Source organism: Tenrec ecaudatus, chromosome 15, assembly GCF_050624435.1.
Source record: "Tenrec ecaudatus isolate mTenEca1 chromosome 15, mTenEca1.hap1, whole genome shotgun sequence".
NCBI classification, from domain to species: Eukaryota; Metazoa; Chordata; class Mammalia; order Afrosoricida; family Tenrecidae; genus Tenrec; species Tenrec ecaudatus.
The window spans coordinates 26,328,709-26,355,327 of record NC_134544.1 but is presented as its reverse complement, the minus strand read 5'-3'; the positions used below and the strand labels follow the sequence as shown (position 1 = coordinate 26,355,327).

Genomic DNA, 26,619 nt, shown 5'->3' with positions numbered 1-26,619 from the left:
GGAGGTAACATTTTAAAGGGTCCCATTGCCCCACCCTCCCTACAACTTACAGTTAACCTAGAAAAATCTCTCTTTTCCAGGAAAACAGTACGTGAGAAACCACAGGTCAAAGCTGGGACCATTGCAGGGCTGCCTCCATGAGTTTCTGACCCATTGAGAGAGTAGAAAGCCTGTCTTTCTCCTACGAGGGCCTGGTGGATTTGAACTGCTGACCTTGTGGTTGGCAGCTCAACATGTAACCACTACACCACCAGGAAGAGAGTTGGAAAGGGAAAAGCAACTCTCTGAACAGTCCCGGGTGGCGAGCACCGTCCGAGGGCTCAGCTGGGTACCAAGCAGTGGGGGTTCAAGCTCGCCAGAGGCCCCTCTGAAGCAAGGCCTGGCAATCTGCTTCAGAACCTCCCGTCCCTGGAGCCCCATGGGCAGACACACCTCTCCTCTGACTCACGCGGGGCCACCAGGAGTCAGAGTCCACCCGCACAATGGGGACTGGCAGGGGGTGGTGGTGGTCAGAGGACAATCTTTAAAGCACCCTGTCCACTGTGGGCAGCCCCTTCTATGGAGGGGCGCTAAGGAACCTTCCCTGCCACTGTAACATATTTTCCACAGCCCCGCTTCTTGGCGGCTGCCCCGTCCTTCACGGGCGTCCCCAGGCACTCAGCTCCCGACAGCAGGACCCGGGGCTGGCTGGGAGCAGAACTGCTTTAAGACAGGATACAGCTGTTTTTATGCCGGCCCCGCCATCATTATTGCTGTACAGGAGACCCATCAGTGGGCCGAGCGGCCCCTGGGAGAGAGATGGTATTAGAGCTCCGCAGACATGGCCCCCCACCTACCCCCACCCCCTAGCAGCACACGAAGCGTTCTCTGTCCCCACATTTCCATCTGCGCCCCAGAGAACGGTATAGGACAGAATTCTGATCCCTGCCGCAGCACGGCGGGGTTCAGTCCATCTCCGCGCCTCTCCTTTTGGGGAAAATGATACCATCTCTTCTGGGAATGGAATTGGTACCTCCTGGGGCCCCGAGAAGACATCGCCTGGGGTGATCTCAGCACAGGGTGGGAGTACCACCAGCCTCCTGAGCCCAGCCTGGGCCCAGGGGTAGGGAAGCAGGGGTGGGCGGTGGGGGCTGAGCAGCCCAAGCCTGGATGTCGCTTCCCTCAGCTGCAGAAAGACCTCTGGATGGGGGGAACTGGACAGGGTGGCTCCCAAGTCCCCAGGACATACTTGCCCTTAAGGGTGTATCCATAGTACCCACCTCTACTGACATTTACCCACCTCTACTGACATAGTACCCACCTCTACTGACGGGGGGAGTGGCTGCAATCTGGACACTCTGAGCAATATCTGGGCTGGGTGAAGGCGGTGTGATGACCCAGGCTTCCCTCCCTGCCCCCCTTTCCTCCTGTCATGCCCCCCAGGGGCGCCCCCCTAACACTCTGCGGGCATCTGGGTTCAGATGCTTCCGTTATCACTGGAGTCTTGTGGAAGCAGCTCCCATGGGCCTGATCCTCTCAGGTGTCCTCCAGAGCAGGGGCCTGAGAGCAGCCGTGAACCCCCTCTCCTCCCCTCTGCCTCCAGGTGCAGCCCACCCGGCGGTGCCACCCACCTGTTTGCCTGGCAGACCCCGTGGTAGGCCTCGATGGCGTCGTCCTGGTCCACGTGCCTCTCACTGTTGGGCCAGCTTGTCCTGGCGTTGATGTTCGGCTCCTAGGAGGCCCGAGGTTACAAACGAGCTAGTGAGCTCCAGTAATGGAGTCATAAAACAACTTTACGACATGGGGGCCCAGGAAGACCCTCCTCCAAAAACTGCAGGTAAACCCAAGGGAGGTGGCTTTCTATTTCTTAAGGAAGTGCCTTTAAGGGTCGCCCTGGGAGAGACACAGAGCAGGCCGCTGGCTGCTCAGGACAGGGAGTGAGGCATGGGACGGAAGGGGCTGATGGAGAGGACTCTGTGCCCAGGAGGAGACGGCCCGAGTTCAGATGACACACTTAGAATTGGGCTAAGGAATGGACTTTCCACACTCATTATTGTCGACTTATTCCCTGTCCCATGCTGCCCAGGGCCCATGCCCACAGTGGCCCAGGTAGCCCTACCACCCTCACTCCCTCTGGCTGCACCCCTGTCCCCGGGGTGGGGACAACAGGAACACGTGCAGGCCGAGCTCACTCCACTGGGAGAGCCCAGGGAGGAGACGGACTCTTGCTTAGAGACAGCAAGGGCCGTGGTGGGCAGCCCAGGCCAGAGCCCATGTCCTTCCTGAAGCTGCCTGTCTTCGTCCGTGCCTTTTCTTTTTCAGTTTGAACATGTTCCAACTGAGCAACTTCAGAAGGTGCTGGGAAAGATGCCAGCTCACTCTTCCAGGAAAAGCCTCTTAGGAGAAAGGCCGTTCCCTGTGCTACCTCTGGAGGGGACCCCGAGCAGAAGACCCCCGCTCCCTCAGGTTTAGAGATCTCCATGGCTAAGACACCCCCTGTGACCCAGTGCCACCAGCCAGTCTCCCCGGGGGGCAGCGGCCATGTGGTTACCGGGCTCTTGCCGGAGAGGCGGCGCTGGTCGGCGCTGACGATCTGGGTCCGCAGGATGAGCACCTCTTCCTTGCGCACCTCCAGCTCCTCGCTGGTCAGCCGGAGCTGGTTGAGCAGGAGGCTGTAGCCGTCCGGGGAGCCGGGCGTGGAGTTGTTCTGCACAGCCTGCTCCGCTATGGCTTTCCTCAGCTCGTTCAGGTCGTTCTTCAGCTTCTTGTTCTCAGACTCCAGCTCCTGCCTCTGGAAGACAGGGTGGGGGGCGACACTCCTTGACTCCCAGGCACCTGCCTCAACCAAGCCCCCCGTCCTCTGGGGAAGCCCAGAGCACCTTTGCCATCCCTCCCGTGAGACTGGTGGCTAAGATGGGCAGGGGTTCTCGCTGACAGCAAAGGGCGGCACTGGAGCCTGGACTTGAGCTCCCATGGCCCAGCCACTGGCGTGGACGTCAGCATCTCCACTGTTGCTACAGTCAGGTGCTTGGTCCAGGGAAGCCCCGTGGGATGGGGTTTTCTGGTTGGTCAGTTGTTCAGGGAGCCCATCAGCTGGTGTGTCCTCCTGTATGGGGAGCAGCTGGATGGGGGAGACCCTCCCATGGTGCAATGAGCAGCCAAGTGCGTAAGTGTTCGCATCACCAGGCTTCCCACCTCTGTGGCCACGTTCCCCAGTGTCAGAGCACACGGGCTCTGGCTAGTGTCTATGTGGCCCTGAAGTCCTCATTGCTGGGTCAATGGTTTGACTTGATGGGTGATCTGCCCCAGGGAGACACACAACATAGGGCTTTGGGTCAGAGGAGTCCCAGGACCCCTCCTGTTTCACGGCTCATCACCCAGACCAAGATTCTGGAGAACATTCCTGGGACCCAGTTTTGTTGGTTGGGCCACTTGGAAGGTCACCAACCCTCTTTGCCTGTGCAGGGAAATAAATCTGCATCGATCATCCAAGATAAAAAGTCTGGGGAGCATATCATTTAATTCTGTGCCCACGATAAAGCATGATAAGCCGAGCCAAACTCACCACCGCCGTCATGTTGACGCGGCCTCAGCCACCCTACAGGACAGGGTGGAGCTGCTTTAAAGAAGTCTTTATGGAAGCAGGCAGCCTCGTCTTTCTCCCGCCAGGCAGTGAGTGGCTTCAAACCGCTGACCTTTGGGTTAGTGGCCCAATGCTTAGCACACATAAATCCCTGGCAGGGTCCTGGCACACACGAGAGGGCAGAGCAGAGGCTCAGGGCAAGTTCACAGGCTCCTGGCCCTGGGTGAGGTGGAGCCAGGCTGGGTGACGGTGACACTGTGGAGGGCGACTGAGGGAGCACAGGTCTAACTGGTTCTGTGCCACCGCCTGCAGGGCACCCCATCAAGAGGCCCACTGCACAGCAGGGAAGCATTCACGGGGGACTCGGGCAGCAGCCGTCGGCAGCTGTGCACCTGTGAGGAGGGGGAGCTGGAACCCCACCCCGTCAACAGGCAGGTTCACGGCCCGGTCGTAGTTCAGAGCAGCAGTCTTCCCACGAAATAAGGTCAACGGGAGGGCCCTGCCCAGTCTCCAGTGGAGCCCTTGGGTAACCAGTGCCCAGGACTCTAGAAATTCTCGAGAATTTCATTAGAATAGATAGGGAGCGCCCAGGTCTCTCTCTCAAAAAGAGGGCTGGCTTCATCACGGCATTATTTATTTATGATAGTAAAATACAGAAGCAATTAAAATGCTAGTAACTCTAGGACGGTGAAGAAAATCATCCTAATCATGCTATAAAATATTAACCACACATCAGAAAGCCTGTTTACAAAGAGCTTGTTGTATTAAGGGAAAAGAATGTTACAAAGATTGTGGGGGGTGAGAGTGGGGTGGGGGAGGCTATAGGGGGAACCCTCTGGGTGGGACATAGTTTAAGCAATGATCCAAAGGTTGGCAGTTCAAATCCAACCAGCGACACCTTGGATCTTCCCCCAAATGTCCCAGCCTCCTTGAGCCTACTGGGCAGCTCTCTCTCTCTCTCTCTCTCTCTCTCACACACACACACACACACACACACACACACACACACACACGGGGGAATGGACATGACAGATGACAGCAGCTGGCAGCTAACACCCACCACTCTATAACCTGTCTACAGCTGTGAGACCATGGCCTCAGCCGTGTGAGCAACACGCACAGGAGAGGCAGAAAGAAATGCCCACGTCGTACCGGAGGCTGCCTTCAACACCAGGAAGGTGGATTTTTTTTCTTGGAGTGCTTAGCATGTAAACAATTTTTTACTGTAAACTTGGTGGTGTTTTACAAATCAGATCACCGAATCTGTATTCAAGTTTTAACAAACCAGCTAATCAAAGCAGCCCCTTCCCTACCCCACCTCAGGAGTCTACCCTATACCTGGCTCCTTGATTTCTCTTCTCCCTCTAGGGGACTATTATCAGGAAGATATATTTAAAACAACATTATTTAAATTTCCCTTTATGAATCCCCCCCCCACACCTAAGATGTGAATAACTTTAATAAGCTCACAAAAAAATGGAAAGCTCTCCTTTTGAAAAGGCATATTCCAGAAAAAGAGCCCTGCTCATGGCTGGCCTGTTTTCTGCCCAACCAGTTCGGAGGCTGGCCAGGACACTGGCTCCTTGCCTGCTCAGCCTGTCCCTCAGCCTGGGAGTGGTGAGTTGTTTGCCCAGGTGACCCTGACCCCCTGCTGTCACCCTCCCCATGGCCCTGGGCCCTCCTGAGGAAGGCCTAAGGTCCACCCCACAGCCACACGACTTCACCTTCCAGCAACAACACTTGGCCAGGTGATAGCAGCCCCGAAGATGCTTCCATCTGCTTCAACCCCTTAAACTCTTCACAAGGAGCGCTATAGCCCTGAGGGGTGGGCACCGGACTGCTAGCCTCAAGATTAGCCCTTCAAACCCACCAGCTGCTCTTTGGGAGGAAGATGAGGCTGCTGGCTGTCGCAGAGATTTTTCTGGTCTTAGAAACCCTACGGAGCAGATATACTCTGTCCTACAGGGTTGCTAGGAAATTGGAACCACCTCAACAGCCATAGGCTTGAATTTAAACGCTGGCATTTCATCCCATAGAGATATTTTTTTTAATGCCATGCTTATGGGGCACACTCTTTAATGCCTTGGCTAAACCAGGTCTGGTAATTTTGCGATCACTTCTGAGGGCAATTTTGACACATGGTTTGTGGATGTTCACAGAGTCATAGGTCTGGGGGGCCCTTCTAGTCTCAATCACTTGGGCCCAGGAAGCCTGGACTCTGTAAGAATTTGAAATTCTGTCCTACACCACCACTGATTTTGATGAGAACATGTTGATTTCTTGATTAAAGCATCCAGTAATGGGGGCTGGCTCGGCACCCCTTTCCCATCCACTTCTTGCCATGGGTGGATCCCCGTGCTCCCAAAGGCTTCACCACCGAGTGCCCTCTCCATGATCCACCCCATCTCCCTGGAGGGCACAGCTCTGGGCACTGGCCAGGCCTCTGCTTCACATCGTCCCACACAGCCCTGACTTCCAGAGCAATTTTGTTACCCAAGTTTAATTTCATTCCGATGGAATAACATTCCCATTCTATTTCCACTGAAACCGCTTCTGCTAAGTTGAGGCACGTATCATTGCTCTTGTAGCAGACACAGACATCCCTTCATCTCACAGGTGATGAAGTTAAAGCACAGAGGCAGGAGGGGGCATTGCCGTCTGTCCCTGGTGTGAGAGTGCAAGCGAGCTGGCCCCCAGAGCCTTACCTTCAGGCTGTTGTAGGCCAGGTCTGCATCCTGGTCCAAGTCCACATCATTCTGCGGTGGCTCCACCTGCCCGGGGAGAGAGGCAGGAGTGTGAGCAGGGACTGCGGGCACGGGGTCTGCAGAGGCGGCGTGGCTGTGGCACATGGCACAGTGCTTAAATGCTCATCACTGACGCAGAGGGTGGCGGTTTGAGCAACCTCTCCTGGGGGGAGAAACTTGTTCATCTGCCTCCGGAAAGACAACAGCCAAGGAAGCCCATGGGACACTTCTACTCTGTCACACAAGCTTGCTGTACATTGGGATCGACTGCACAGGTAACCACGACCTTTCTGACCCCGGGCAGCACGCATTCCTTCCTCCCTGGACATGGGTGCTCAGACCCCAAACTCAAACTCACGCCCTGCAAGCCGATTCCTACTTACAGGGAATGCGTGAGTTTCCAAGACAGGAATTGAAAGCCTCATCTGTCTCTCTTGGAGCGGCTGGTGGTTTCAAGCTGCCAATCTTGCAGTTAGCAGTCCAATCACGTGCAACTAACCCCCTGCTTCACTGGGGCGCCTAAATCCCTCCTTTTCTACCTGTGAAGTGCAGCTCAATGCTCAAGGCCACCAGGGGGTGCTCCATAACCAGGTTCCAAAAACCAAACTCACCAAACACAAGCCCTAGAGTGGATTCTGACTTATGACTCACAGGGACCTTCCAGGACAGGGCAGAATTGCCCCTGTGGGAGTCTGAGGACGTAACCCTTGAAGAGAACATAAAGCCTGTCTTCCGGTGGCTGGTGGTTTCTAACTACTGACCTTCCAGTTAGCAGCCTAAGTGTAAACCACCCTACCACCAGGCTCCACTGCCCTGGTGGTGCCAAGACCTGGATCCCCAGACACCTCCAGGCCGAGCAGGCATCACACCGTGAGACCAGCACACCGACTCAGGGGATCAACAAGCACACTAGCTATTTGGGGTCCCGTGTGTACACATGTACTGTCTGCTGGGATCCACCTCCTCCTCTCAGGTGGTCACCCCAGCGGCGTGGCCGGCACTGCGTGATGTCAGGACCACAGGTTAGTGCACGCCAGAGCCTGCGAGACCAGTGCATTAGGACACAGCTGAGCCAAGCACGCCTTCCACTGTCTGGCAGCTGTTCAGCCGGAACTGCCCTCGGAGGAGGGGCAGAAACAGCTTCACACATCTCGAGATGATTTCCAGGGGTGGGTGGTGACCCCCGATATGAAATCAACAGTGCATAGGTTTCTGCAGGGCTGTTGGCTTCCAACGGAGTCCTGGTGGAACAGTCTCACACCCACCAGCTGCTCCACAGGCGAAAGATGTGGGGGTCGGCGTGGAGTGGGCACTTTTACTCTGACCTATGGGGGTACCTCGCTGTAACTGGTTTCGTTTTGGGTTTGTTTGGTTTTTTTAGTATTGATCTTTACGCCCCATGGACGGCTGCCTTGAGCTGTAGATGGGCAAGATGGACTACCCGGGCGCACCTCCTGCCGCTCCATCTAGACCTGGGTCCTGCAGACAGCACTGTCCCCAGGCCTCTCCCAGGGAGTGTCTGTCACCTCCCACCGGCAGTGCAGGGGACCGGGCCCGTTCTTGGCCTACAGCCTGGGTGAGAGGGAGGCTGTCCGTGCCCCGCAGCGTGGGTTTGCAGCATGCCCTTGAAAGGTGGTGCATGCACAAGCAGCTTGCATTAAGGAGGCACCTATGGGACCCGAGAGGCTGCGGTTGCTAGGTGGGCAGCCCCATTAGAAGCACCCTGGTGACCCAGATGCCTTGTCAGATATGCGGTGTGGGGGCTGAGTGGAGGGAGCCTTCAAAGACACAGGCTGGCACAGAAGTCCTGGGTGACAGTGGGCTCAGTCACTCCCACCGGGTTGGCATGGGTGGAGGAGGGGGCGGTTAACCAGTCAGCACAGCAGGCCCTGGCTCACAGTCAGCAAGTACATTAGCACGGGCTTAACTCTGCTTGCTGCTCTGCGGTAAGCTGTTTCCCGTGGGTCTCACCACAGCTTGGGTGTGGTGGGGGACAGGTGAAGGTGCCCACTGCAGAGTGGTGGGAAGGCACGGGTTGACCCGTGTGCGCCTTACTGACTGAGAAATCAGCCCAGGCCGACACAATGACACACCCCAGCCTTCCCCGCCATTCCTCTCTCTGGCTGAGCCCCGGGGCCCTCTTTCTGCAGACCCAGGAGGTTCAGCGGAGGTCAGGGGCTGGGCACGATGTCAGAGCTCAGGGGCAAGACATTGCAGTGGGAGGGGGGGGGTCTGTACTCTCCCTGCCCCCTCCTTCCTGGCTACACTGACAAGAAACACAGCCAGTCTCCTTCAAGGGAGACCCCGACACACACACAACAGAGCTGCAGGCCAATTGTTGTTGATCCAAACTCAAACGACACTCACTGTCATTGAGTCATTCTGACTCCGAGTGACCCTCGAGGACAGGGTAGAACTGCCCCTGGGGTTTCTGAGACTGTGACTCTCCATGGGAGTAGGAAGCCTGCCTTTCTCTTGATTCGGGCGAGGCGGGTGGTTTCAAACTGCTGACCTTGCAGTCGGCAGCCCAATGAGTCACCACTGTGCCGCCAGGGCTCCTTGAATTACTGACGGGCGCTCCTTGTTGCCGTTTTAAAAAGGAAGACGTTCTGATTCTTTTGTCCTGCTGTCTTTTGTCCCCTGGCTTTAAGGTGCACATCAGTTCTGAAGCCCAGTGTCCACGTGCAGCTAGGGTGCCTGCAGTGGGGAACCCCGAGGATGGATTCTAGGGTTTGGGTGGGTGGGGCACCCCTCCGGCAGGGCTTGTCTGATGTGGCCCAGCCTTGATTAGAGTGCTGGTCAGCCTGCCCAGCCTCTCTTCCAAATGAATGAGTCATTTGTAAATCTAATCCTTTCCCTCTCCAGCCTGAGCTAATCCACCTGAGATTTAAATTCTTCAGCAAGATTTACCTCCCTCCCCACTGAGTGCTCACAAGGGTATCAGGACTTTCCTAGCAAGGCGGGGCAGGCTCTGTGTTGTGCTTGATGGGGAAGGGACCTCAGGGGTTACAGAGGGAGCCTGTGCAGGGGTGAGAACACGGGTGCGGCTACAGGGAATCGGTCAAGCCCCACAGCTGGTCATTTGAGCCCAAGGACAGGCCAAAGGCCTCTGATAAACTGACAATGATAGTAATGATACCCTTCACTTCTGAGTTGGCCTGTAACCCGTTAGAAGCCAATCCTCATGCAGATGAACTGCCTGGGGATGTTTAGGGTTTTGCACTATCCGAAATGGTTACATGTCGGGCTGTGACCAGCAAGGTCAGCAGTTCAAATCCACCAGCCACTCCTCAGCAGGGTTTCTGCTCCCCAAAAGTGTTAGTCTTGGAAACCCACAGGGGCAGTTCTACCCTGTGCTGTAGGGTAGCTGTGAGTCGTCTGGACTTGATGGCAGCGGGGGTGTTTATTCTTGATACTTTTACAAAAAGAAGCCGGTGGCCCTGAGGTTAAACACTCAGTTGCTAAGCAAAGGCTGGGGGCTGGTGCCTACACCAGCTATTCCGTGGGCAGCGTGGCTGCATATGGCCTCGGGGGTCCCGTGGAGCCGTTGCACTAGGAGTCAGAATGGACTCAACAGCAAGGGGCTTGGTCTTTTTCAGTGCTCCCTCCAAGGAGATAAACAATGGATCTTGCCGCCTTCAAACCACACAAAACCCAAACCAAAGCAGCACACCCATCGGCCTGCGGTTGATTCTCATTCGTCGTGAGCCCCATCTCAACTGCACATCTTTAGGGAAGCAAGTGGCCTCATATTTCAGGAGCAGCTGGTGGGTGTGAGCCCCTTCCAGACCCGAGAGATTGGTGCTCAAGGGGATGGAGGGGAGGGTGAAGCCAGCAGGGTGGGGTGATGGTGGGGAGACCTGCTGGGCTCCCCACCCCGTGAGACTCATCTTCAGGCTGTGCTGGAGCCCCCGCTCTGAAAGGACGATTGATGTTCTCTGCTGGGATTCCACCCCTGTCTGCCGTCACACTCCCACACCACACTGCCTCCTGGCATGAGCCCCTCTCTTCTCTTCCAGGCAACAGCTGTGCCTGGATGCCCCTCCCGCTGGCTGAGTGAGTGGCCATGCCACAGACCCCTCCGAGATGGCCAGTGGGACTCCTCTGTCCTGGGGCCATCCAGGAAGTTGTCTCCTGTCCAACTGAGGGGGCAGGGAACACTTGCATAGGACTAAGTGGGGACTCCAACACAGATGATGCCCCGTGGTCCAGTGGGGGGCGCCCCACCCAGCCCCGCCCCTGCCCGGCACCTGGGCCTTCTTGCTGTCCTGCTGTTCTCGCTTCTCCAGCTGTGCCTGCAGCCGCCTCCTCTCCTGCTCCAGCTCCCGCACTCGCTTCTGCAGCTTCAGGAAGACCGTCATGTCCATGGCGGCCTTCTCCAGGCCCATCTCCTTCAGCGGGTCAGGGAGAGCAGGAAAAAAGGGGATTTCAGCTGTGTCCATGTCTCAGGGGCCCCTCCATCCACCCCTTGGATTCAAAGCCCATGCCTGCCATCCACCACTCTGCCCACTAACGCTGGAGCACCAGGCTCCCGTTTGAGCTAGGCAGCGTTGGCTCCTCAGCTACTTGCCCCTCTGTGTGAGCCACTGAGAGGGGCTGGGAACGAGCGGACCAAGAAGTCAAGAGGGCTCATTCCGAGAGATGGTGAAGCTGGACACAGAATGCTTCCTGATGAGGCCTCTCTGGGACGCGCCCGTCAGATGCGTTTGGCTGCATGTCGTCCCTGCTTGGAGCTCGTTTACCTGACAGACCCCAGAGCGCCCACCTCCTGGAGGACTGGCCCCTGAACAGACTCGCTCAGGATGGCCCTCCAGGCTGCTGTGATCTGTACGCGCAAGCATGCGTAGGTGTGTGTATGCGTGCGCATGTACAAACACATGTAACACCCTGTGCATGTGTGTCCCATGAGCATATCCACGAGCCCATGTGGTAGCACGTGGTTCCGTGTTTCAGCTTCCTCCAGCAGCACCCTCTTGGGGGGGGCACTGCCTAATATCAGCGCGGTACATACACACGCATCTGTGTTCAGGCAGGTGGGAGCCGCCGTTAGGGGTGGGGGTGGGGGGACAGCCTGGATTTCAGAGACAGGGATAGCAAAATGGAGGGCCCCCAAGCAGGGCTTGTTTGGCGGGTCCTCGGAGCACTTGGCCCGAGCAGGTTAGCTGTACAACAGATGAGAGACCCTGTGTCCCAGGGCCTGCCTTCCTTTTCCCGGCTCCTAATGTCAGCTCCATCACTCTGTCACTGCCCTTCATCTCCCTTTCTTTCTAGCTCTGAGCACGCCTATGCACCACTAAAGAGCTGCCCCTCTGGCCGTCCAGTGCCCGACTCCCCACCGGAGAAGCTCTGTGAGGGTGGGGACCTTCCCAGATCAGGTCACATCTGCCCCTGTAGCTCCAAGGTGTAACGTTGGCTCCAAGGTTGGGGGATGGGCAGCGCTCAACACACATTTTTTTTTTCTAGACCAGAGGAAGGTCCTTTTAGAAAAACATCAAGAAAAAAGCTATACGATTGTGTTTTGGTGGTCAAACACGTGGCAAGAAGTTTGCCATTATTCGTGTATAGCTGAGTGACATGAATCAACACAGCCACTGTGTTTACTGACACTCCTGCTGAGCCATCAGACAACACAAACAGGTCTGCACACCTATGCTACAGCTGGCTCTCCTTGAGGCCTGGCTCCGAGCGTTTTGGGGGTGTGGGGAGCAGGGGGTCATGGGTGCTGGTGATTGTCTTCTCAGATGGCAGATGACAGTTTGGGGGTCTTTGGACCTCTGACAAAATGACAGACACGCACAACATGAGGTCCACTGTGTAGCACAACAGTAAGTGACCGGAAGAGGCTGTTTCCGGCAAAGCCAGTCCCCTTGCATCCTTCCACTTCAACCACTTGTTCTCCAGGTGAACTGCTCCACATGTCACATCACGTCATCACATGTGCTGTGATCAGAAACAGGGACGGTGCCTTCTAGCTATCTGCTTCCGTGGCTTGGCTGGTCCTCCTCAAGCGCCCACATGCACTGGTGTTAAGTGCTGAGAGGGCAATCGGGGCGTGGCTCCTTCTTCCATTTCAGGGTGAGCTCCGGACTGCGTTGCTAGGTCAATGTTAATCTAGAGAACTGTCTATAGAGCCACTGAAGACTGAGGGGCCCCTGTGGTCAAGAATGAGGCCTTGGGCACTCTGGTAACTCACTACCTACCAATGCTACCCCTGCAGGGAAGCTTCCTGGGAGCACAGGCAGCATTGGGGTGGGGGTGTGGGCACACAACTTACATCCACCTGCTGGAGCGCATCCTCGGCATCTCCGATCTCTGACGTGGAGATGGACGGGTAGTTGGAGTCCGACTCCAGGCTGCTTTGGTTCGATGGGTTCCGCCTGTGCCCCGGAGTTTGCTGTGGGAGGAGGGAAAAGAAGGAGAGCCCAGTGAGTGGCAACGCTGACCACTGTCCAGTCCCTTCCTGGCTGCCTGCCAAGAAGAGCCATCACAGTTTCTTAGACCCATGGGCACTAGAGCCACTCCCACCACACACCAGTCACCCATCGAAACCACAGCCACCCTAATGACCCTCCATGGGGCTGCGGAGGCTCTAAATCTTTACAGGAGCAGCCAGCCTCGTCCTTCTCCCAAGGAGCTGCTGGTGGGTTTGAACCGCTGGCCCTGCCATTAGCAGTCCAACCCCTGTCCCAACAGCCACACTGGGGTTCCAGGCAGCCATCCAGCTATGGAATAAAATGGTAATTGATGAGAAGCTGGCTCTGGTAGGAACCTAGCTCCATGGTCTCTTAATGGAATGCACATCTTGTAACTCAGAAGGGGCAAGAGCTCCAACACAAAACCGAACAAACTCACTAGCATCCAGTCAGTTCTGCCCTACAGGGGACAGGGAAGAACTGCAGATCTTTATGAGAGCAGAAAGCCTCGTCTTTCTCCTGAGGAGAAACAGGTGGGTTCGAAATGCTGACTCTGGAGTTAGAGGCCCAATGGGTGTAACCCCAGACGCCACCAGGCCCTGGTGACATCACCTTTCCCTCCCGGGATCACCTTCCAGCAGCACAGAGGGAGTCCTGTAATCACAACCCCTTCTGGACAAATACGGTGGAAGCCTGCCCCCACCGGACCCTCCCTTCAGACTGCACTCCACCAATTGTGTTTATGAAAATGTGAACTTCACGGAAAGTTTGCGGTGTACGCACATCACTCTGAAGTAATCACCCTCCAGCTTTTTCCCCCTTGTATCTGTTTTGGATTTGCGAGTAGACTGAGCTTCCTCCGAAAGACTTATAGATGTCTATATATGTTCCTCTTCCGCGTCTCTTCCTGGTTTCCATGCAATTCACTCACTCAATCTCCTCTGCGTTGGCCTTTCTGGGGGAATGTTTACGTGGCTAAAAAAGGAAGGGCTGATATCTTGAAATATCATGAAAATGTTCCTATGCCCCCTGCCCTCTTATCAGTAACCCTGAGAAGCGATCAGATGGGGCAGGCCTCCGAGGGCCGTCCAGCAGCAGCACCAATGATGCAGCGCCACCATCCGTTAAAGCGCAGGCAGGGGCTTCCAGAACCGGAAGCCACACAAAGAAAGTATGCGGCCGGCTGGAATTTGCCTTCAAAGCGCAACTTCGTGCTTTAGAGGACTCCCAGGGTGGGAAGAGGAGCTGGCTGTAGGAGGGAGTCGCTCAGCCCAGCTACCTGTGTGCAAAGCCTCTCCAGGGCGCAGCATGAGCAAGTGGACATGTAAGGCTCTGGCGCCGTGGGCGGAGCCTGCGCCGTGGGCGGAGCCTGTGCCGTGGGCGGAGCCTGCGCCAGTGTCAGGGGCTGCCACAGGGTGGGGGTGGGGGCCGGTACGCAGGACCACCCTCCTTGCCTTGATGATGGTCATCTCATCCCGAAGGTTGTCGTATCTCTGCTCCAACCGCGAATACTCCTTGACCAGGTTCTGGTACCGGGAGCGCTCCTCCTCCAAGTCTTTCTTCATCAGGACGTTTTCCTTGGCCGAGTTCTGGGCAAACTCATCTGCAAAGGGAGCGCAGTGAGTCGGCTTTCTGTGCGGATTCTGCACACACCTCGACCCACCCATTGACCAAGCTCGAGGAGGATTCATGGCTGGTCAGGAGAGGGCTTGGGGAACTGACTGAGCTGCTGTCCTTACTGCCTGAGCTCGCTGCCCTGTTCCAAGACCTCCGACAGGGGCAGAGCCACCTGCTCTAGAGAAGTCGGGGTAGTGGCACACCCACTGCCCTTTCCTCTCTCTGCCACTTGTCATGGTTCTGCCGCAGTTTCCTCCCAAGCCCCGGCCTTTCCAGGCTGTGGGGAGTGCTGGAGTTTCACAAGTGTGAGAGACAGACAGTATGGGCTGGAAGGTTAGGTTGGAGGAGGGTTGGCAAATTCATAATCCGGATGGGTTTGTCTCCTGCCAAGATGTAGGTTTCATACCAGTGGAAAGGGACCATTTAAAAAAGTATTTTTGTTGCTGTTGACAATACACAGAGCACCACGCCACCTGTGTAGTGTCTACACCACAATCCAATGACCTTCCAGCTGCTTGCTCATTCTTACCCTCTTCTTCCGAATCCTGCCTCCCTGACTAACATCAGCTCCCAGCCCCATAGGCTCCCTGCTGGCCTTTTGACTCACTGCTGTACCTTGAACTGCATGTGGACAGCTCTGCAGAAAAGCCCCAGACTCAAGGCAGGGATCCGTTACTAACTCAGCTGAACTCTGACTTTCTTTAAACAGGACCCCAGGAGATCTTTTGGCTTTTAAGGTTGCAAGATGCTCTCGGGGCAATGATTTTTGGGAGTCCATCCAGACTCGATGACTCCAGAAAGTCTGGATTCCATGAACTTTTGAAACTCTGGAAAGGAACACTTCTTAAAGGAGATTAAAAAAAATTGATCCATTCAATAAGGTTGTCTGCAGGGAGCCACGGGGTAGGTGGGATGGACTTTGGGTCACAGCAAGCCCACTAAGAACATGGTGCACAGACTCTCACAGCTTCTCCCACAGCCAGGGGTACGGGGACCAAAGGTGCACAGGAGGTGACTGAGGGAGGCTGAACTGGGCTGTGATGCTGGCCCCCATCAGCAGATACAGACAGCTGGCCCACTGGGTAGCAGAAATCATGGCGGGTACTATGAATGCCAAAGTCCAATTTCAAATCCGCCACAGACCCAGTTTCTGAGGCTCCCCAGCAAGTGCCACATGGCATCTCACTCTGTGGCCCTCCGGGGTCTGAACCAGTACACCCATGGTACAGATGAAGAAGTTGAGCCTGCTCAAGGTCACGCAGTGGCCTTTGGTAAAAGCATGCTTCCCATCCAGGTCTCCCTTACCACCAAGTCCCACAAAGCCCCCCCACCCTGCAAACCTGAGGGACCTTAACAAGTACACAGAAGCATCCCATTCTCCTTTATCTCCATCTTTCCCTGAACTCTGCGAATCCCCCTCATATGTATCACTCAGCCTGTGTGTCTTGCCTCATTAAACTCCCGAATCCAAGTACACAGCAGGACCCTAAGATCACCAGACCCGTTTCATCTCTCCTGTAGGCAAACCCTTTCCTGACTGGAAGGCCTGACGGCACTCCGGCTGGGAGTCTTTTGGGAGCGTGCGAGGAAAATTAGAGTGGAAAAGAGAGGGAACCCCCGACAAAAACCAAGCACCGTGGGATGTACCTTTCGACTGGCTCAGGATTTGGTTGTTAAGCTGTTCTTTCTCGTCCTTCAAGAGTGCATTTTCTTGTTCCAGGTCGGCCACTCGCTGTAAGAGAGAACAACGGGGAGAGGGGTTGCCCCTTGTGATGCTGGTCAAACGCAAGGCTACCCTTGTAAGGTCTGAATTTCGACTGGTTTGGTTTAAGCAGGTTAAAAAAAACCCCATGTGATAAAGAAATTTTTAATTAATATTTAAGATTATCAAGTCAGCAAACACTGCCTGCATTTTGAGGAGAAGATCAGAGGCTGAAAAGAAATTAAAATAAAGACAGAGGAGCTCAGCTTGCCATCACAGTGGATGGTCTTCCAAGGTCCAGGGGAGCTTCCCGAACAGTCTCCACACCACACTGCCATGCCTCGGCCAGGGATGTGCACAGGCAGCAGACTCTCACACCCTGCCATTTGGGTGCCCGTCTAATCCGAGTCTGAAGAAGGTCACACTCTCACACTGGCTCACACATGGGCTCTGGTTTTCTTCTGACTTGTCCTTCCTGGCCCGCCCAGATCCCAGGGAAGGGTAGGGTAGGGAGGGTGGCTGGCTACCTTGGTCAACTCTCCCATCTAGTATCTCCTTTCTGAGGACAACCTCCCCACTCCCTAAGCCAACAGGAGGTGATCCCTGCTGAAAAAAGGCAGAAAAGCAGCAAGATGAGTACGGAAGGGGGTGGTGGGGGAGGAGAGTAACAAGCAAGGTTCAGCCCAGGCTTATGCACAGCAATGTCTCATTACTCCAACATCATTCTGCTTCTGGGTCCGGCTGGCTCCCTCCCAACCCCCCTTTGGGATCAGTGCCTCTTTTTCTAATTTACAATCCCTGATGGGGATGGAGTGCCAGTGAGTGCGGTTAACAAAATCTGGGCTGGCTCGTGCTCAGTGACCAGGCTGCGGTGAGAAGTTCCACACATTTGTCACCACATCAAAGATGAGCTACAAAGCACTGAACTGTCTGTGTGAAGTAGATTACTTGGAAGGCACATTCCACTCATTAACAGAGAAAATCCTCTCGTTTGAGGCATTAACAGAATCACTCCACCACCGATCAATCAACTGAGCACCAGATTGGGGATTCGTTGGGACAAAGAGAAAACAGTGAGTCAGAAGGGGTCCTAGTTTTGGGTCTGTGGGGACTCATTTTTCCACAAACAGCTGCCAAGGCTGATGCCCCAATTGACCGTCTCACTGCCTCTGATTCCCGTCCTGAGTCTGCCCAGGTTGGGACATTATGATCCACTAAGGGGAGAATGGTCCTTACATACGTGGGACAAGAGCACAGCATACCGTAATTAGCATGTGCCTTGTAGCCAAGCCCAGATGGTGGGACTGCTTCTAGGAAGAGAGATGATCTCACAGTCCCTAGGGTCCACCTGCTCTCCCGTCAGAGGGTCTTGGTTATAACTGCTTGTCAGACCTGACATCTCCCCTCCTACAAGTGCAGTTCAAGGCCATGCCCTTCCTGGTAACCACCTGTGATCGAAAACTGGTGCCACAGCTCCGGAGAGCCCTGCCTAACAGTGGGCGCCACTGAAAGCTTCCATGGCTTCTAAGCCTCCTTTCTCCGGGCCCCCTCTCCTCCAAGGCTTTTGATTCCCGAGCCAAGGCAGGCCTCTGATGAACCCGCCTTTGTGGCGGCTGAGCCATACATCAAAGTGCCATTGGGGGAGATTTGCTTTTCTTCCACGCCTGGACCACTCCGGAAGTCGGCCCACACGCTCCCTCCTGTTCTTCAGGGAACCTCAGGAAGGGATGGTTGTACCAACTCAGCTCCACAGCTCAGGAGGTCCGAGAATGCTTCCCAAATCGGTTCTCCCCAGGAACCCACCTCGAGCCCCGCCCCCCAGTGCTCCCAGCCAGCAGTGGAGAGTTTTGTTGTCTGCACGTGGCTTCTCTTTGGCGAGCTGTGCGAGATGAGGGGTGTATTGAGAGACGCTTTGGCAACACGGAACCAGGGGGGTATGGCCCCTGCCTCTGAGCCTGGTAGGGAACAACCTTCGTGAGGTTCCAGGGCTCATTTAATTCCACTTGTGAGGTGCTTCGTCCTTTCAATGCTTGCGGCCCATATGACTCAGAATGTGTCTGACTTCAGCCAGGCTGCTTGGGACAACTCATTGAAGGCCACATGGGGCCTTGGCTTGTAACTCTTGGGCTGATACACTCGAGTCCATACTACATGAAGGAACTGTCTTTACTAGTTTATTCTGGGGGCATCACTGCAGCTGTTTTGTGCTGTGTGGACTTGACTTGTCTTCTCCAAGTGGCATACCTGTTTGATTTTCTGCAAAGTGAGGCAGTTGCGAAGTTTCTAGCAGGAAACAAAACCATCCCTGGGATAAAGGGATGGAGAAATGCCCTCCAGGCAAGGCTTGCTGCCCTCTGCTTTAGGTAAACTAGCATGAGCTTGCTGTAGAAACGGGAGGCTATATCTGGTGAACGGGACACAGGCTTCAGCAGCAGAGAGTGAAGGGGAAGGACAGGAGGGCAGGACAGTGCGGGTGCAGAATCTGAACCAAAGGTCTCCGCGGCTGGGGGAGGTGCTCACACCCACGAGGAGCGTGAGATCCAAGACACTGACTGCTCGAGGGGGTGCTCTGTCCCCTCATCAAGGGCATCCTCCCCACCATCCTCAGAAGGGCCCCGGGGAGATGTAAAGACGGGGCCAGACTCCCGGCCCAGCAGCCTCCGTATCGTTTTTGTTCAAGGCAGCGTTGACAGAGTGGAGCCAAGTATGGGCAAAGGACTGGGAGGGGTTCAAGTTAGGGTTCCTGACCTCAAGGAGGTCACGGTCACCTTGAGGATACTGTAGGAGAGGTGGTGGCCTGTTCACCACAAGTTGGGGGTTCAAACTAGCCAGCTGCTTCAATGGAGACAGAGCAGCAATGTCCAGGTAATCCAGATGTGTGCCCTTGGGACACCCTTTAGAGGGTGGCCCCACATTGGAACTGACTCACTGCCTAGTGCAGTTGGGTGGGAGCTTCATCAAAGTTATACATTTACTTCGTTTACTTCACACCTCAAATAGGTGCCGCCACTATTTGCTGTTAAGGAAATGGAGGCACAGACAAGTCGGGGAACTTTTCCAAAGGCCACTCTGCCAGGAAGCGAATGCAGGGGCCCACGGGGACTCTTAGCCACTTTGCCCCAGTTCAGTAGACACACACGTGGGTAGAAGGAGTGCCAACAGCCTCAAAGGGGCCACAAGTGATCATTTCTGACAGCGAAAGGGGCAGGAAGACCCAGGACGAGGGGGCGGAGCAGCGGAGATCAGAGACGCTGAGGGAGAATGAAGAAGGCAGAGTGGAGATGCTGCAAGGGAAACTGCATCCCGAGGAGGCGGCCAGGAAAAGACTCCCCTGGAGCTGAGAGAGTACAGAGTGAGCGGCAGATAAACGCGGGAGCCGAGCTACCAGGCAGGTGGTGAACTTGGCAGGAGCTGGTGAGCTGGACCAGAGAGAGGAGACCGGTGTCGGCAAAGCCCTAACCTTCCCCTGGGGAAAAGCCACCCATCTCTCTGGGACTACTAGGCAGCCAGAGAAGTAACCCCCTCTTTCTGTCCACTTAGCATAGGGCACGCATCCCATCCCTGCCGTCCAGGCAAACACTGTGTTCCGGTTTTGACCCGTGCATAGGAATTGTCCAGCATGACTCTTGGCAGGGACGATACAAGTTCTAATCTTTGGACATGATATGTTGTCAGGAGAGAGCAGTCCCTGGAGAAGGACATCAAGCTTGGTAAGTAGAGGGGCAGTGGGAAAGAAGATGACCTTGGACAAGATGGAAGAGACAGTGGCCGCGTCGATGGGCTCAGACGTAGCAACAATTGTGAGGGAGGTGCCGCCCCTGTGGCGTTGTGTTCTGTGGCACATAGGTAGGGTCACTGAGCAGAGCCCACTGGACTGCACCTAACAGCAACCATGTTGATACAATCCATCGTGGGTTACCTGCCTATTTTCTTTTCTTTCTTTTGTTGTTTGAGATCCAAAAGCGGCAAAAGGAGTTTATTACCTAGCTTGAGCTAGGGCTTCCTCCCTCTGCTGCTCACCATACCGGGGATGCAGCATCCAAAGGGAATCGGCCACCTGCCTATTTTCTGAGAGTACAATTGCCTTTCCCAAAAGCAAGCACTGAATTAATAATAATTTTTAAATACACTAGGGTCTAAGATGTTAACATAAAGATGAAATAGCAACATTTTTTTTTGAATACAGTAAGGCAGTTCTGTAAAGGTGACTGAAATTCCTATTCCTAAATGGTCTATGATGGCTTCTAAATTCTCTGCCACCCTTAAGGTCACACTCGGAGAAGTGCCTAAGACAGAGGTTTCAAAGGCGAATGCTGTCCTCAAGGTCAGAGGTCCTTCCTAAGATGACCTCAGTGCCTCTCCCCCCTCCCTCCCCCCTTCTTCTCCATGCTCCTTCCTCCTCACCCACTGGCCACCGTGGTGGTCCCTCACACCTGCCCAGCCTCCTCTCACCTCAGGGACTGGGCACTGGCTGCTACCTTTGTTACTTGTATCTAGAAACCTCGCTCTCTCACCCCTCTCATTCTCAGGTGTCTTCCCAGAGACCTCCTCTCTGACTGTGGTGACACCCCGCTTCCCTCACCGCACACTCTGTCCTCTGCTTTACCTTCTTTATAGCCCATGGGGTGTCATTTACATCGGTCTCCCACCTGTACCTGTCCGCCCACCCCAACTCTCCCTGCCCCTAAACTCAGTCATAAAAACACCCCCCTGCCAGACGCTGGATGGGCGCCTAAGATTGTAATGCTTTCTGGGAGCGGGCAGTCTCTTCTTTCAAACTCCACTGGTGAAAAGGGTCTTTATGAAACTGTTTTTGCTCTTTGGCTCCAGGGTGTAGCAAGGATGCTGAGCACAAAATCGACACTCAGTCACCCCCTGCTGAGTGAGTACAGGGCCACACGTCTCTGACGTCTGCAGTAAGGTATCAGTCCTAGACATACTGGGTCCTCCTTCCGAGGGGTGGGCAGTCGGTGTGAGCCCAGAACCCCGGGACCCCCGGGGTCCCTGAGGACTCAGCTCTGTGCTGCAACTTTGTAAACATTCCACCGACCAAGGGCTAACCACCCCCCACCACCCCAGATTGAGCTACTTGGGGGCAAAACATCCCAGATCCCCTCCCCAACCTTCATTCATACCAGAATGGCCGAAGGTAGCCAACTAGTGGCGGGCAGTCTTATCACGGATGGCATAATGTGGTACAGATGTCCCGCTCCCACCAGGCTGAGGCCTCAGGGCCCGGGGTCCTGCTTCCCACCCCTCACACACCAAGACCCTGGCCTCTGCTCTGCCTCAATCCCTCACAGCCCTGCACCAGGCCGGGTCTCCCTCTGGCCCCACCAAGAACCTTCAGAGTGCACTCTGGCTAATGAATCAAGGGCCCAGCCTGGGGAGCTACCTCCTTTTCTCCAGGGATGCCAAACGGAAAGGGAAGGTGGCCAAGGGTTCGATGTGAACCTCCCTGGAGAGAGGCCAGAGCAATGGGCCCATGGGTAGATCACGGTGCTGCCGGGATCATCTCCTGTCCCCACAGGCCACGGCCGGGCAGCCCCGTGGCCTGCCATGCCCATAGTCAGGGCCCAGGGCCCAGGGCCCATCAGCGTGTTCAGGGCTACTGGTCCGATCCGGGATGACATGTGGAAGTAACAGATGCATTAATTAAATATCTACCAGCAGCCCACTCCCGCCTCTCGTCTCATCCATCTTGCTCAGTGTGGAGCAGGCTCCCTGTCTGCTTGCTTGCGTTTATTAAGACAGAAGCAGTGCCTTTTGGGAACGTGAGTCCAGAATCCGGTTTTGAAAGCCCCGGAAGAAGGAGGCTTCTGGCCTGTTCTACCCGTGCCCCAGGTGGAAAGAGGTGAGCATCCCTCTTGGGCTGGCTGAGCCAGAGGGTCGCTGCCAGCCCTGACCACCGGAGCGTGACTGCCACCCTCCTGTGAATGTCTGGGTTTGGGGAAGGCGCTCTTGTGGCCCTGCTTAGCTCCTATTGCCCCCTCTCCTTCAATTTTCTTTAAAGATGATCACTAGTCCTAAGCTCTCACTCAGAGAAAAAGAGAGCAACTGTCCTGTAGGAAGGCAGAGGGAGGAGGCAGGGGTCTGCTTTAAAGGCCCTCAGTGACCCTGTTGGCTGGGGGAGAAGAGGACTGTCCACTCAGGAACCCAGGAGAAAGGAGCTGGGTTATTTCGGAGTCCGACCAACCCAGCTCTGCTTGGGGTTTGGCCTGTCCTGGGGGAGAGCCAGCCTGTGCACTTGACTCAGGCAGGGTCTGCTGGGAAGACCGGTGGATTCCAAGCTGACCTGGAGTGGGTGGGTAGGTGGAACCGTGGGGTGAATGGCTCACACACAGGGCCAGCCTGTGGGCACCTGCCCCAAGAGACTGCTCAGCGGTTCCCAGTGAGAAAGCGGCACTCTACCTTCTCAAGACTCTGGGTTTTCCAGCCCCTTGCTCCCCAAGTCCCCGTCCATGGCCCGGCCTCCAGCCTACCTTTCTCAGCTCGTCCTTCTCCCGGGTGTGGGTGTCCTCCAGGACTTTGCGCTCCAAGTGGACCTTCTGCAGCTCCGTCCGAAGGCTGACCACCTCCTCCTGCAGCCCTGGGCTGGGTGCCCCACCCTGGCTCTGCTGGTACCGGGCCAGCTCCTTCTGCAGCTTCTCCACCTCCGCAGTGTGTGTGGAGGTGACCGCCGACAGCTGTTCGGACAGACTCTTGAACTCTTTGTTCTGTGGCCAGCATCCACCAACAGGCAGGGGAGAGAGACAGAGAGATGGGGGATTAGGTCAGGAAGAAGCGGGAAAGGTGCTCAGAATCACCCAACTGTCACGGGCTCAGGAGATCTCCTGGTATCCCCCTAACAAACTTCCGCTGGGAACCAAGGAGAAACCTTGGAAAACCAGTGTGCCAAGTGGATGGGCGGCAACTCTTTGGGCAGTAGCGGCTCTGTGCCTGTGCAGGGCTGGTGGCGGCTGCAATGGCTGGCTTCCTGCATTGGATCGGACAGACCTTACACCAGCCTTGAAGTTGGGGGAGCTGCGATGGTGCTAACTTCCGGGACTGGGAGGCTTTGCTTTTCAGGTTTCTCTGCTCTCATGGAGAGGAGCGGCACCCTCCTGGCCCTTGGACACACAAAGAGCTGTAACCTGATCTCAGGCTCCAAGACAAAGGACCCCTTCAGTGCCCCTCTGCCAAGGAGGCCCCTTCATAGAGCCAGGGAGGGGGGAGCTCGTTCTCACCATCTGTTGGCAAAGGTGATATGGACCAGCCCCTGCTGACTGGCAACTTCCAGATGTACCTCAGGTGCCATGATGCAGGAGGGAAGCAGTCCTCCATGTGCCTTGTACAGTGCCCAGGGTACTGGGCATGGTACGATTCCACGAAGCACCGGGAGACCAGCACCTGTGCCAGGTGCGCCCCTGTCAGTCCGTCTGACAGTCAGTCTTACTGGAGTACAAGGTGTTGTCTTTCACAGAATGGCTAGTGGATTGGAACTGTTGACCTTGTAGTTAGTAGCCCTATTATAGAGGCTAGGATTTACAACACATATCTGAGGATTGGGGAGAGGATGTAGTTGAACCCCTAACACTTGCCATTCCTCAGATAGGGAACCCTACTGTCAGATGCTGGGGCCACAGGAGGGAGTCAGCTACAAGTAGTCAAAGGGGACAGGGAGAGGGAGAAGTCGGGCGCCCCACAGAATCAAGCTAACAAGCAAACCCAACTCAAACCCACTGCTAAGCAGTCCATTCTGACTCCGCACGGCCCTATATCCCTGCATAAGGTGCCAGAGGCTGAAACGTTTTGACAGGCGCACACCAACCCCTCTTTCTTCTTAGAAGCAGCTGGCGGGTCTCAACCGCGCTGACTGTGGGGTTAGCAATGGTCACTGATCACTCTTTCACTGCTAGTCTCTGCAGCTGCCAGTGACAATACCAATAAGGGGGAGGTGGAGGTGGTAGTGTGTACGTCTAGAATCAGTTCCCGAGTCCCAGCAGAGAAGGCCCTGCATGGAAAGCAGGAACAGTGGCGGAAGGAGAGGGACTGGGCCAGCACTGTGCTCTCGGCTCATGGCCAGGGGCTCATGCCTGTGGCCCTCATGCTGGTGCACAAACCATGTGTTTCTGAGGTGACCAAGACAAAGGTCCCTCCAGTTGGCAGGGACCATCCAGGCACAGTCTGTCTGATGGATTGATCGCCTGGCCTGCAGCCTGGTTCAGAGTCATTGCAAACTGGGACCTCACTGAAGCAGCAGGTATGTCTGTGCACGCTGGTCTGAGTCTCCCCTGGAAGTGGAGGGCTCTGTGCCCCAGGCAGCAGGGCTTCCGGGAGGGACTGTCCCTCAGCCAGCAGTAAGGATGCTGGCAGGGGAGCTCAAGTCAGACTCTGCTCTTTGGAGCTGTTTGTTTCAAAAGCTCATTGTTACCCTTCAAGGTTTGGTGAGGTAAGTGTTAGGGGTTCAACGGCATCCTCTCCCTATTTCCTCAAATATGTGTTGTAAATCCTAGCCTCTATAGTGGCTGACATGTGGGGCTACTAACTATGAGGTCAGCGGTTCGAACCCGCCAGCCACTCCGTAGAGAAAATCGACACCATCTACTCCTGTAAGACTCACAGTCTCTGAAACCCACAGGGGCGGTTCTACTCCATCCTGCAGGGTCCCCATGAGTTGGAATGATCTCCGAGACAGCGAGATGCCCGTGTGTGGTTATGACCGCATTTGGGAGTGAGCTGCCCACACAGTAACTCCTACGATGGTGGCCTGGGCTGCTGCTTGCATGCCGGCTCACGGCAGCCATCTGACCCAGGAGAACGGCCCATGGGCTTCGCGAGGCTGCAGCCTTTATGGCACAGACAGCCGGTCTTCTCCCGGAGAGCTTCCTGTGGGTTTGAACTCCCAACCTTTTGGTGAGCAGCCCAGTGCATGAACGCATTCAATGCCGCACAGAAATTGTCTGTGGTCAGGATGAGGGAAAAATTCCTCATTTCTCAGATGGAACAACCGAGGAAGCCCCCTTCCCGGGGTGGGGGGCTGTAACTGGGAACGTAAGCAATTTAGCCAATGACCCGAGTACCTAGTAAGCGAATGGAACCAACGTGATTCAAAATGCTACCGACTCCACAGGCGTGCGCCGTCTTTGCTTAGGTAAACTCTATTTAAGTGTATCTGTATGTCCAGTGGGGCCTAAAGCCAGGCTGTCAGCCAACTGATTCTGTGAGTGACATCATTTTGGTCCCTTTTGAGAACTAGCCTGAGTGAACAGTGCAGTTCCATAGTGCCACACCAGGGAGACTGTCACACGTGCTCCCAGGAGACCGACCACATATTGACTGCTGAAGGACAGTGTGGACGGAGCTCCCCACACCACCCAAAACAGAGCAAAGCAAACACCCAAGCCAAACTCGTTGCCAGGGAGCCAGCAAGTTGACTCCACACCCAGCAACTCTGCAGGGAGGCAGAAGTGACCCCACAGAGGTTTCTGCAACTGTAACTCTCTATAGGAGCAGAAAGCTTCAATATTCTCCCATAGAGCAAGTTGGTGGCTTCAAACTGCTGGCCTTGCGGTTGGCAGCCCAACTCCCAATCCATTACACTACTGGGGTGCCATCAATGTCTCACTCAAACTCACTGCCATCGAGTTGATGCTGACTCAAAGCAACCCTATGGGACTGGGTAGAACTGTCCCTGTGAGGTTCTAAGACTGTAATTCTCACAGATTATGGAAAGAAAAAAAGAAAAAAAAAAAACACCATTGTCTCCGCACTTCAGGACCAGGGACAGCTCTGAGAAGCTCAAAGGAACCCTTGCTGCTATCAAACCCCTCATACCCGCCCCCTCCAACCCAATTTCTTCCTGTCTGCTGTTGGCTTAGGAACTTGGCTGCCAACTGGTATCCTGTACTAGGATCAGGATGTTTTGGCTGGTCTTGGATGTTTTAACAATTTCCAGGGTGACCCCACAGTGCCGACTGGACCAGCCCCTGGGGCTGGCACTGGTGCCTGGCTGAACTAGAAGGTCCCCTGGAGACCTCAGGCTCACTGCCCATGAAGAACCCAGTGCCCAGCCAGAGCTAAGGTCGTGTTTCTGCCTGAGAACGCACGCTGCAGGTGCACCTGAGGCAGAACCCAGACCCCAGTCTGGCCGGGACTCTGGCTGCTCCTTCTGCTGCCTGGGCAGGTGATGTCATAAAGCTGGGGGCATCCCTCACACTCTTGGATCCTCGCCTTCTGGCTGAGAGCCACATGCAGGACAGGCTGGGGTGGTGGTGCATGACACCGGGCACTTCCTAGTGGCTGGCCCCCTGCTCAGGACCCTGCCTGACCAGCATCTGCTTATACCGATGCTGCCACCCAAGACAGAGCTCCAAGCATGTTCTATACCAAGCCACACAGTCCATAACCAAAGCCGGCCCACCCCAAGGACAAGGTGGTCAGCATGAACCCCAAACCAGACTAATGATTGGCATGGCTGGAAATCTCCCCTCACATTCACCCAACCATCCCCAAGGGCTGGACTCTTAGAGTAGGGGACGGGGGAGCAGGGAAGACTCTGGCACCAGTCTCACTGTGCCGCCAGCTGCGGGAGGTGGGGCC

At 55.4% G+C, this 26,619-nt stretch overlaps 1 protein-coding gene across 1 annotated transcript in view; it reads right to left on the bottom strand.

Annotated features, from left to right (window-relative positions):
• Positions 1–26,619, bottom strand: part of MYO5B (myosin VB) — a 169,098-nt gene that overhangs the window by 28,807 nt on the left and 113,672 nt on the right. Inside the window, exons 22-29 of the mRNA XM_075533231.1 lie at positions 22,521–22,754; positions 15,984–16,068; positions 14,174–14,322; positions 12,581–12,700; positions 10,557–10,697; positions 6,268–6,333; positions 2,531–2,770; positions 1,611–1,711 (exon numbers count right to left, since the gene is read on the bottom strand). Of these exons, the coding sequence (XP_075389346.1) occupies positions 1,611–1,711; positions 2,531–2,770; positions 6,268–6,333; positions 10,557–10,697; positions 12,581–12,700; positions 14,174–14,322; positions 15,984–16,068; positions 22,521–22,754 (1,136 nt within the window). The remainder of the gene's footprint in view (positions 1–1,610; positions 1,712–2,530; positions 2,771–6,267; positions 6,334–10,556; positions 10,698–12,580; positions 12,701–14,173; positions 14,323–15,983; positions 16,069–22,520; positions 22,755–26,619) is intronic.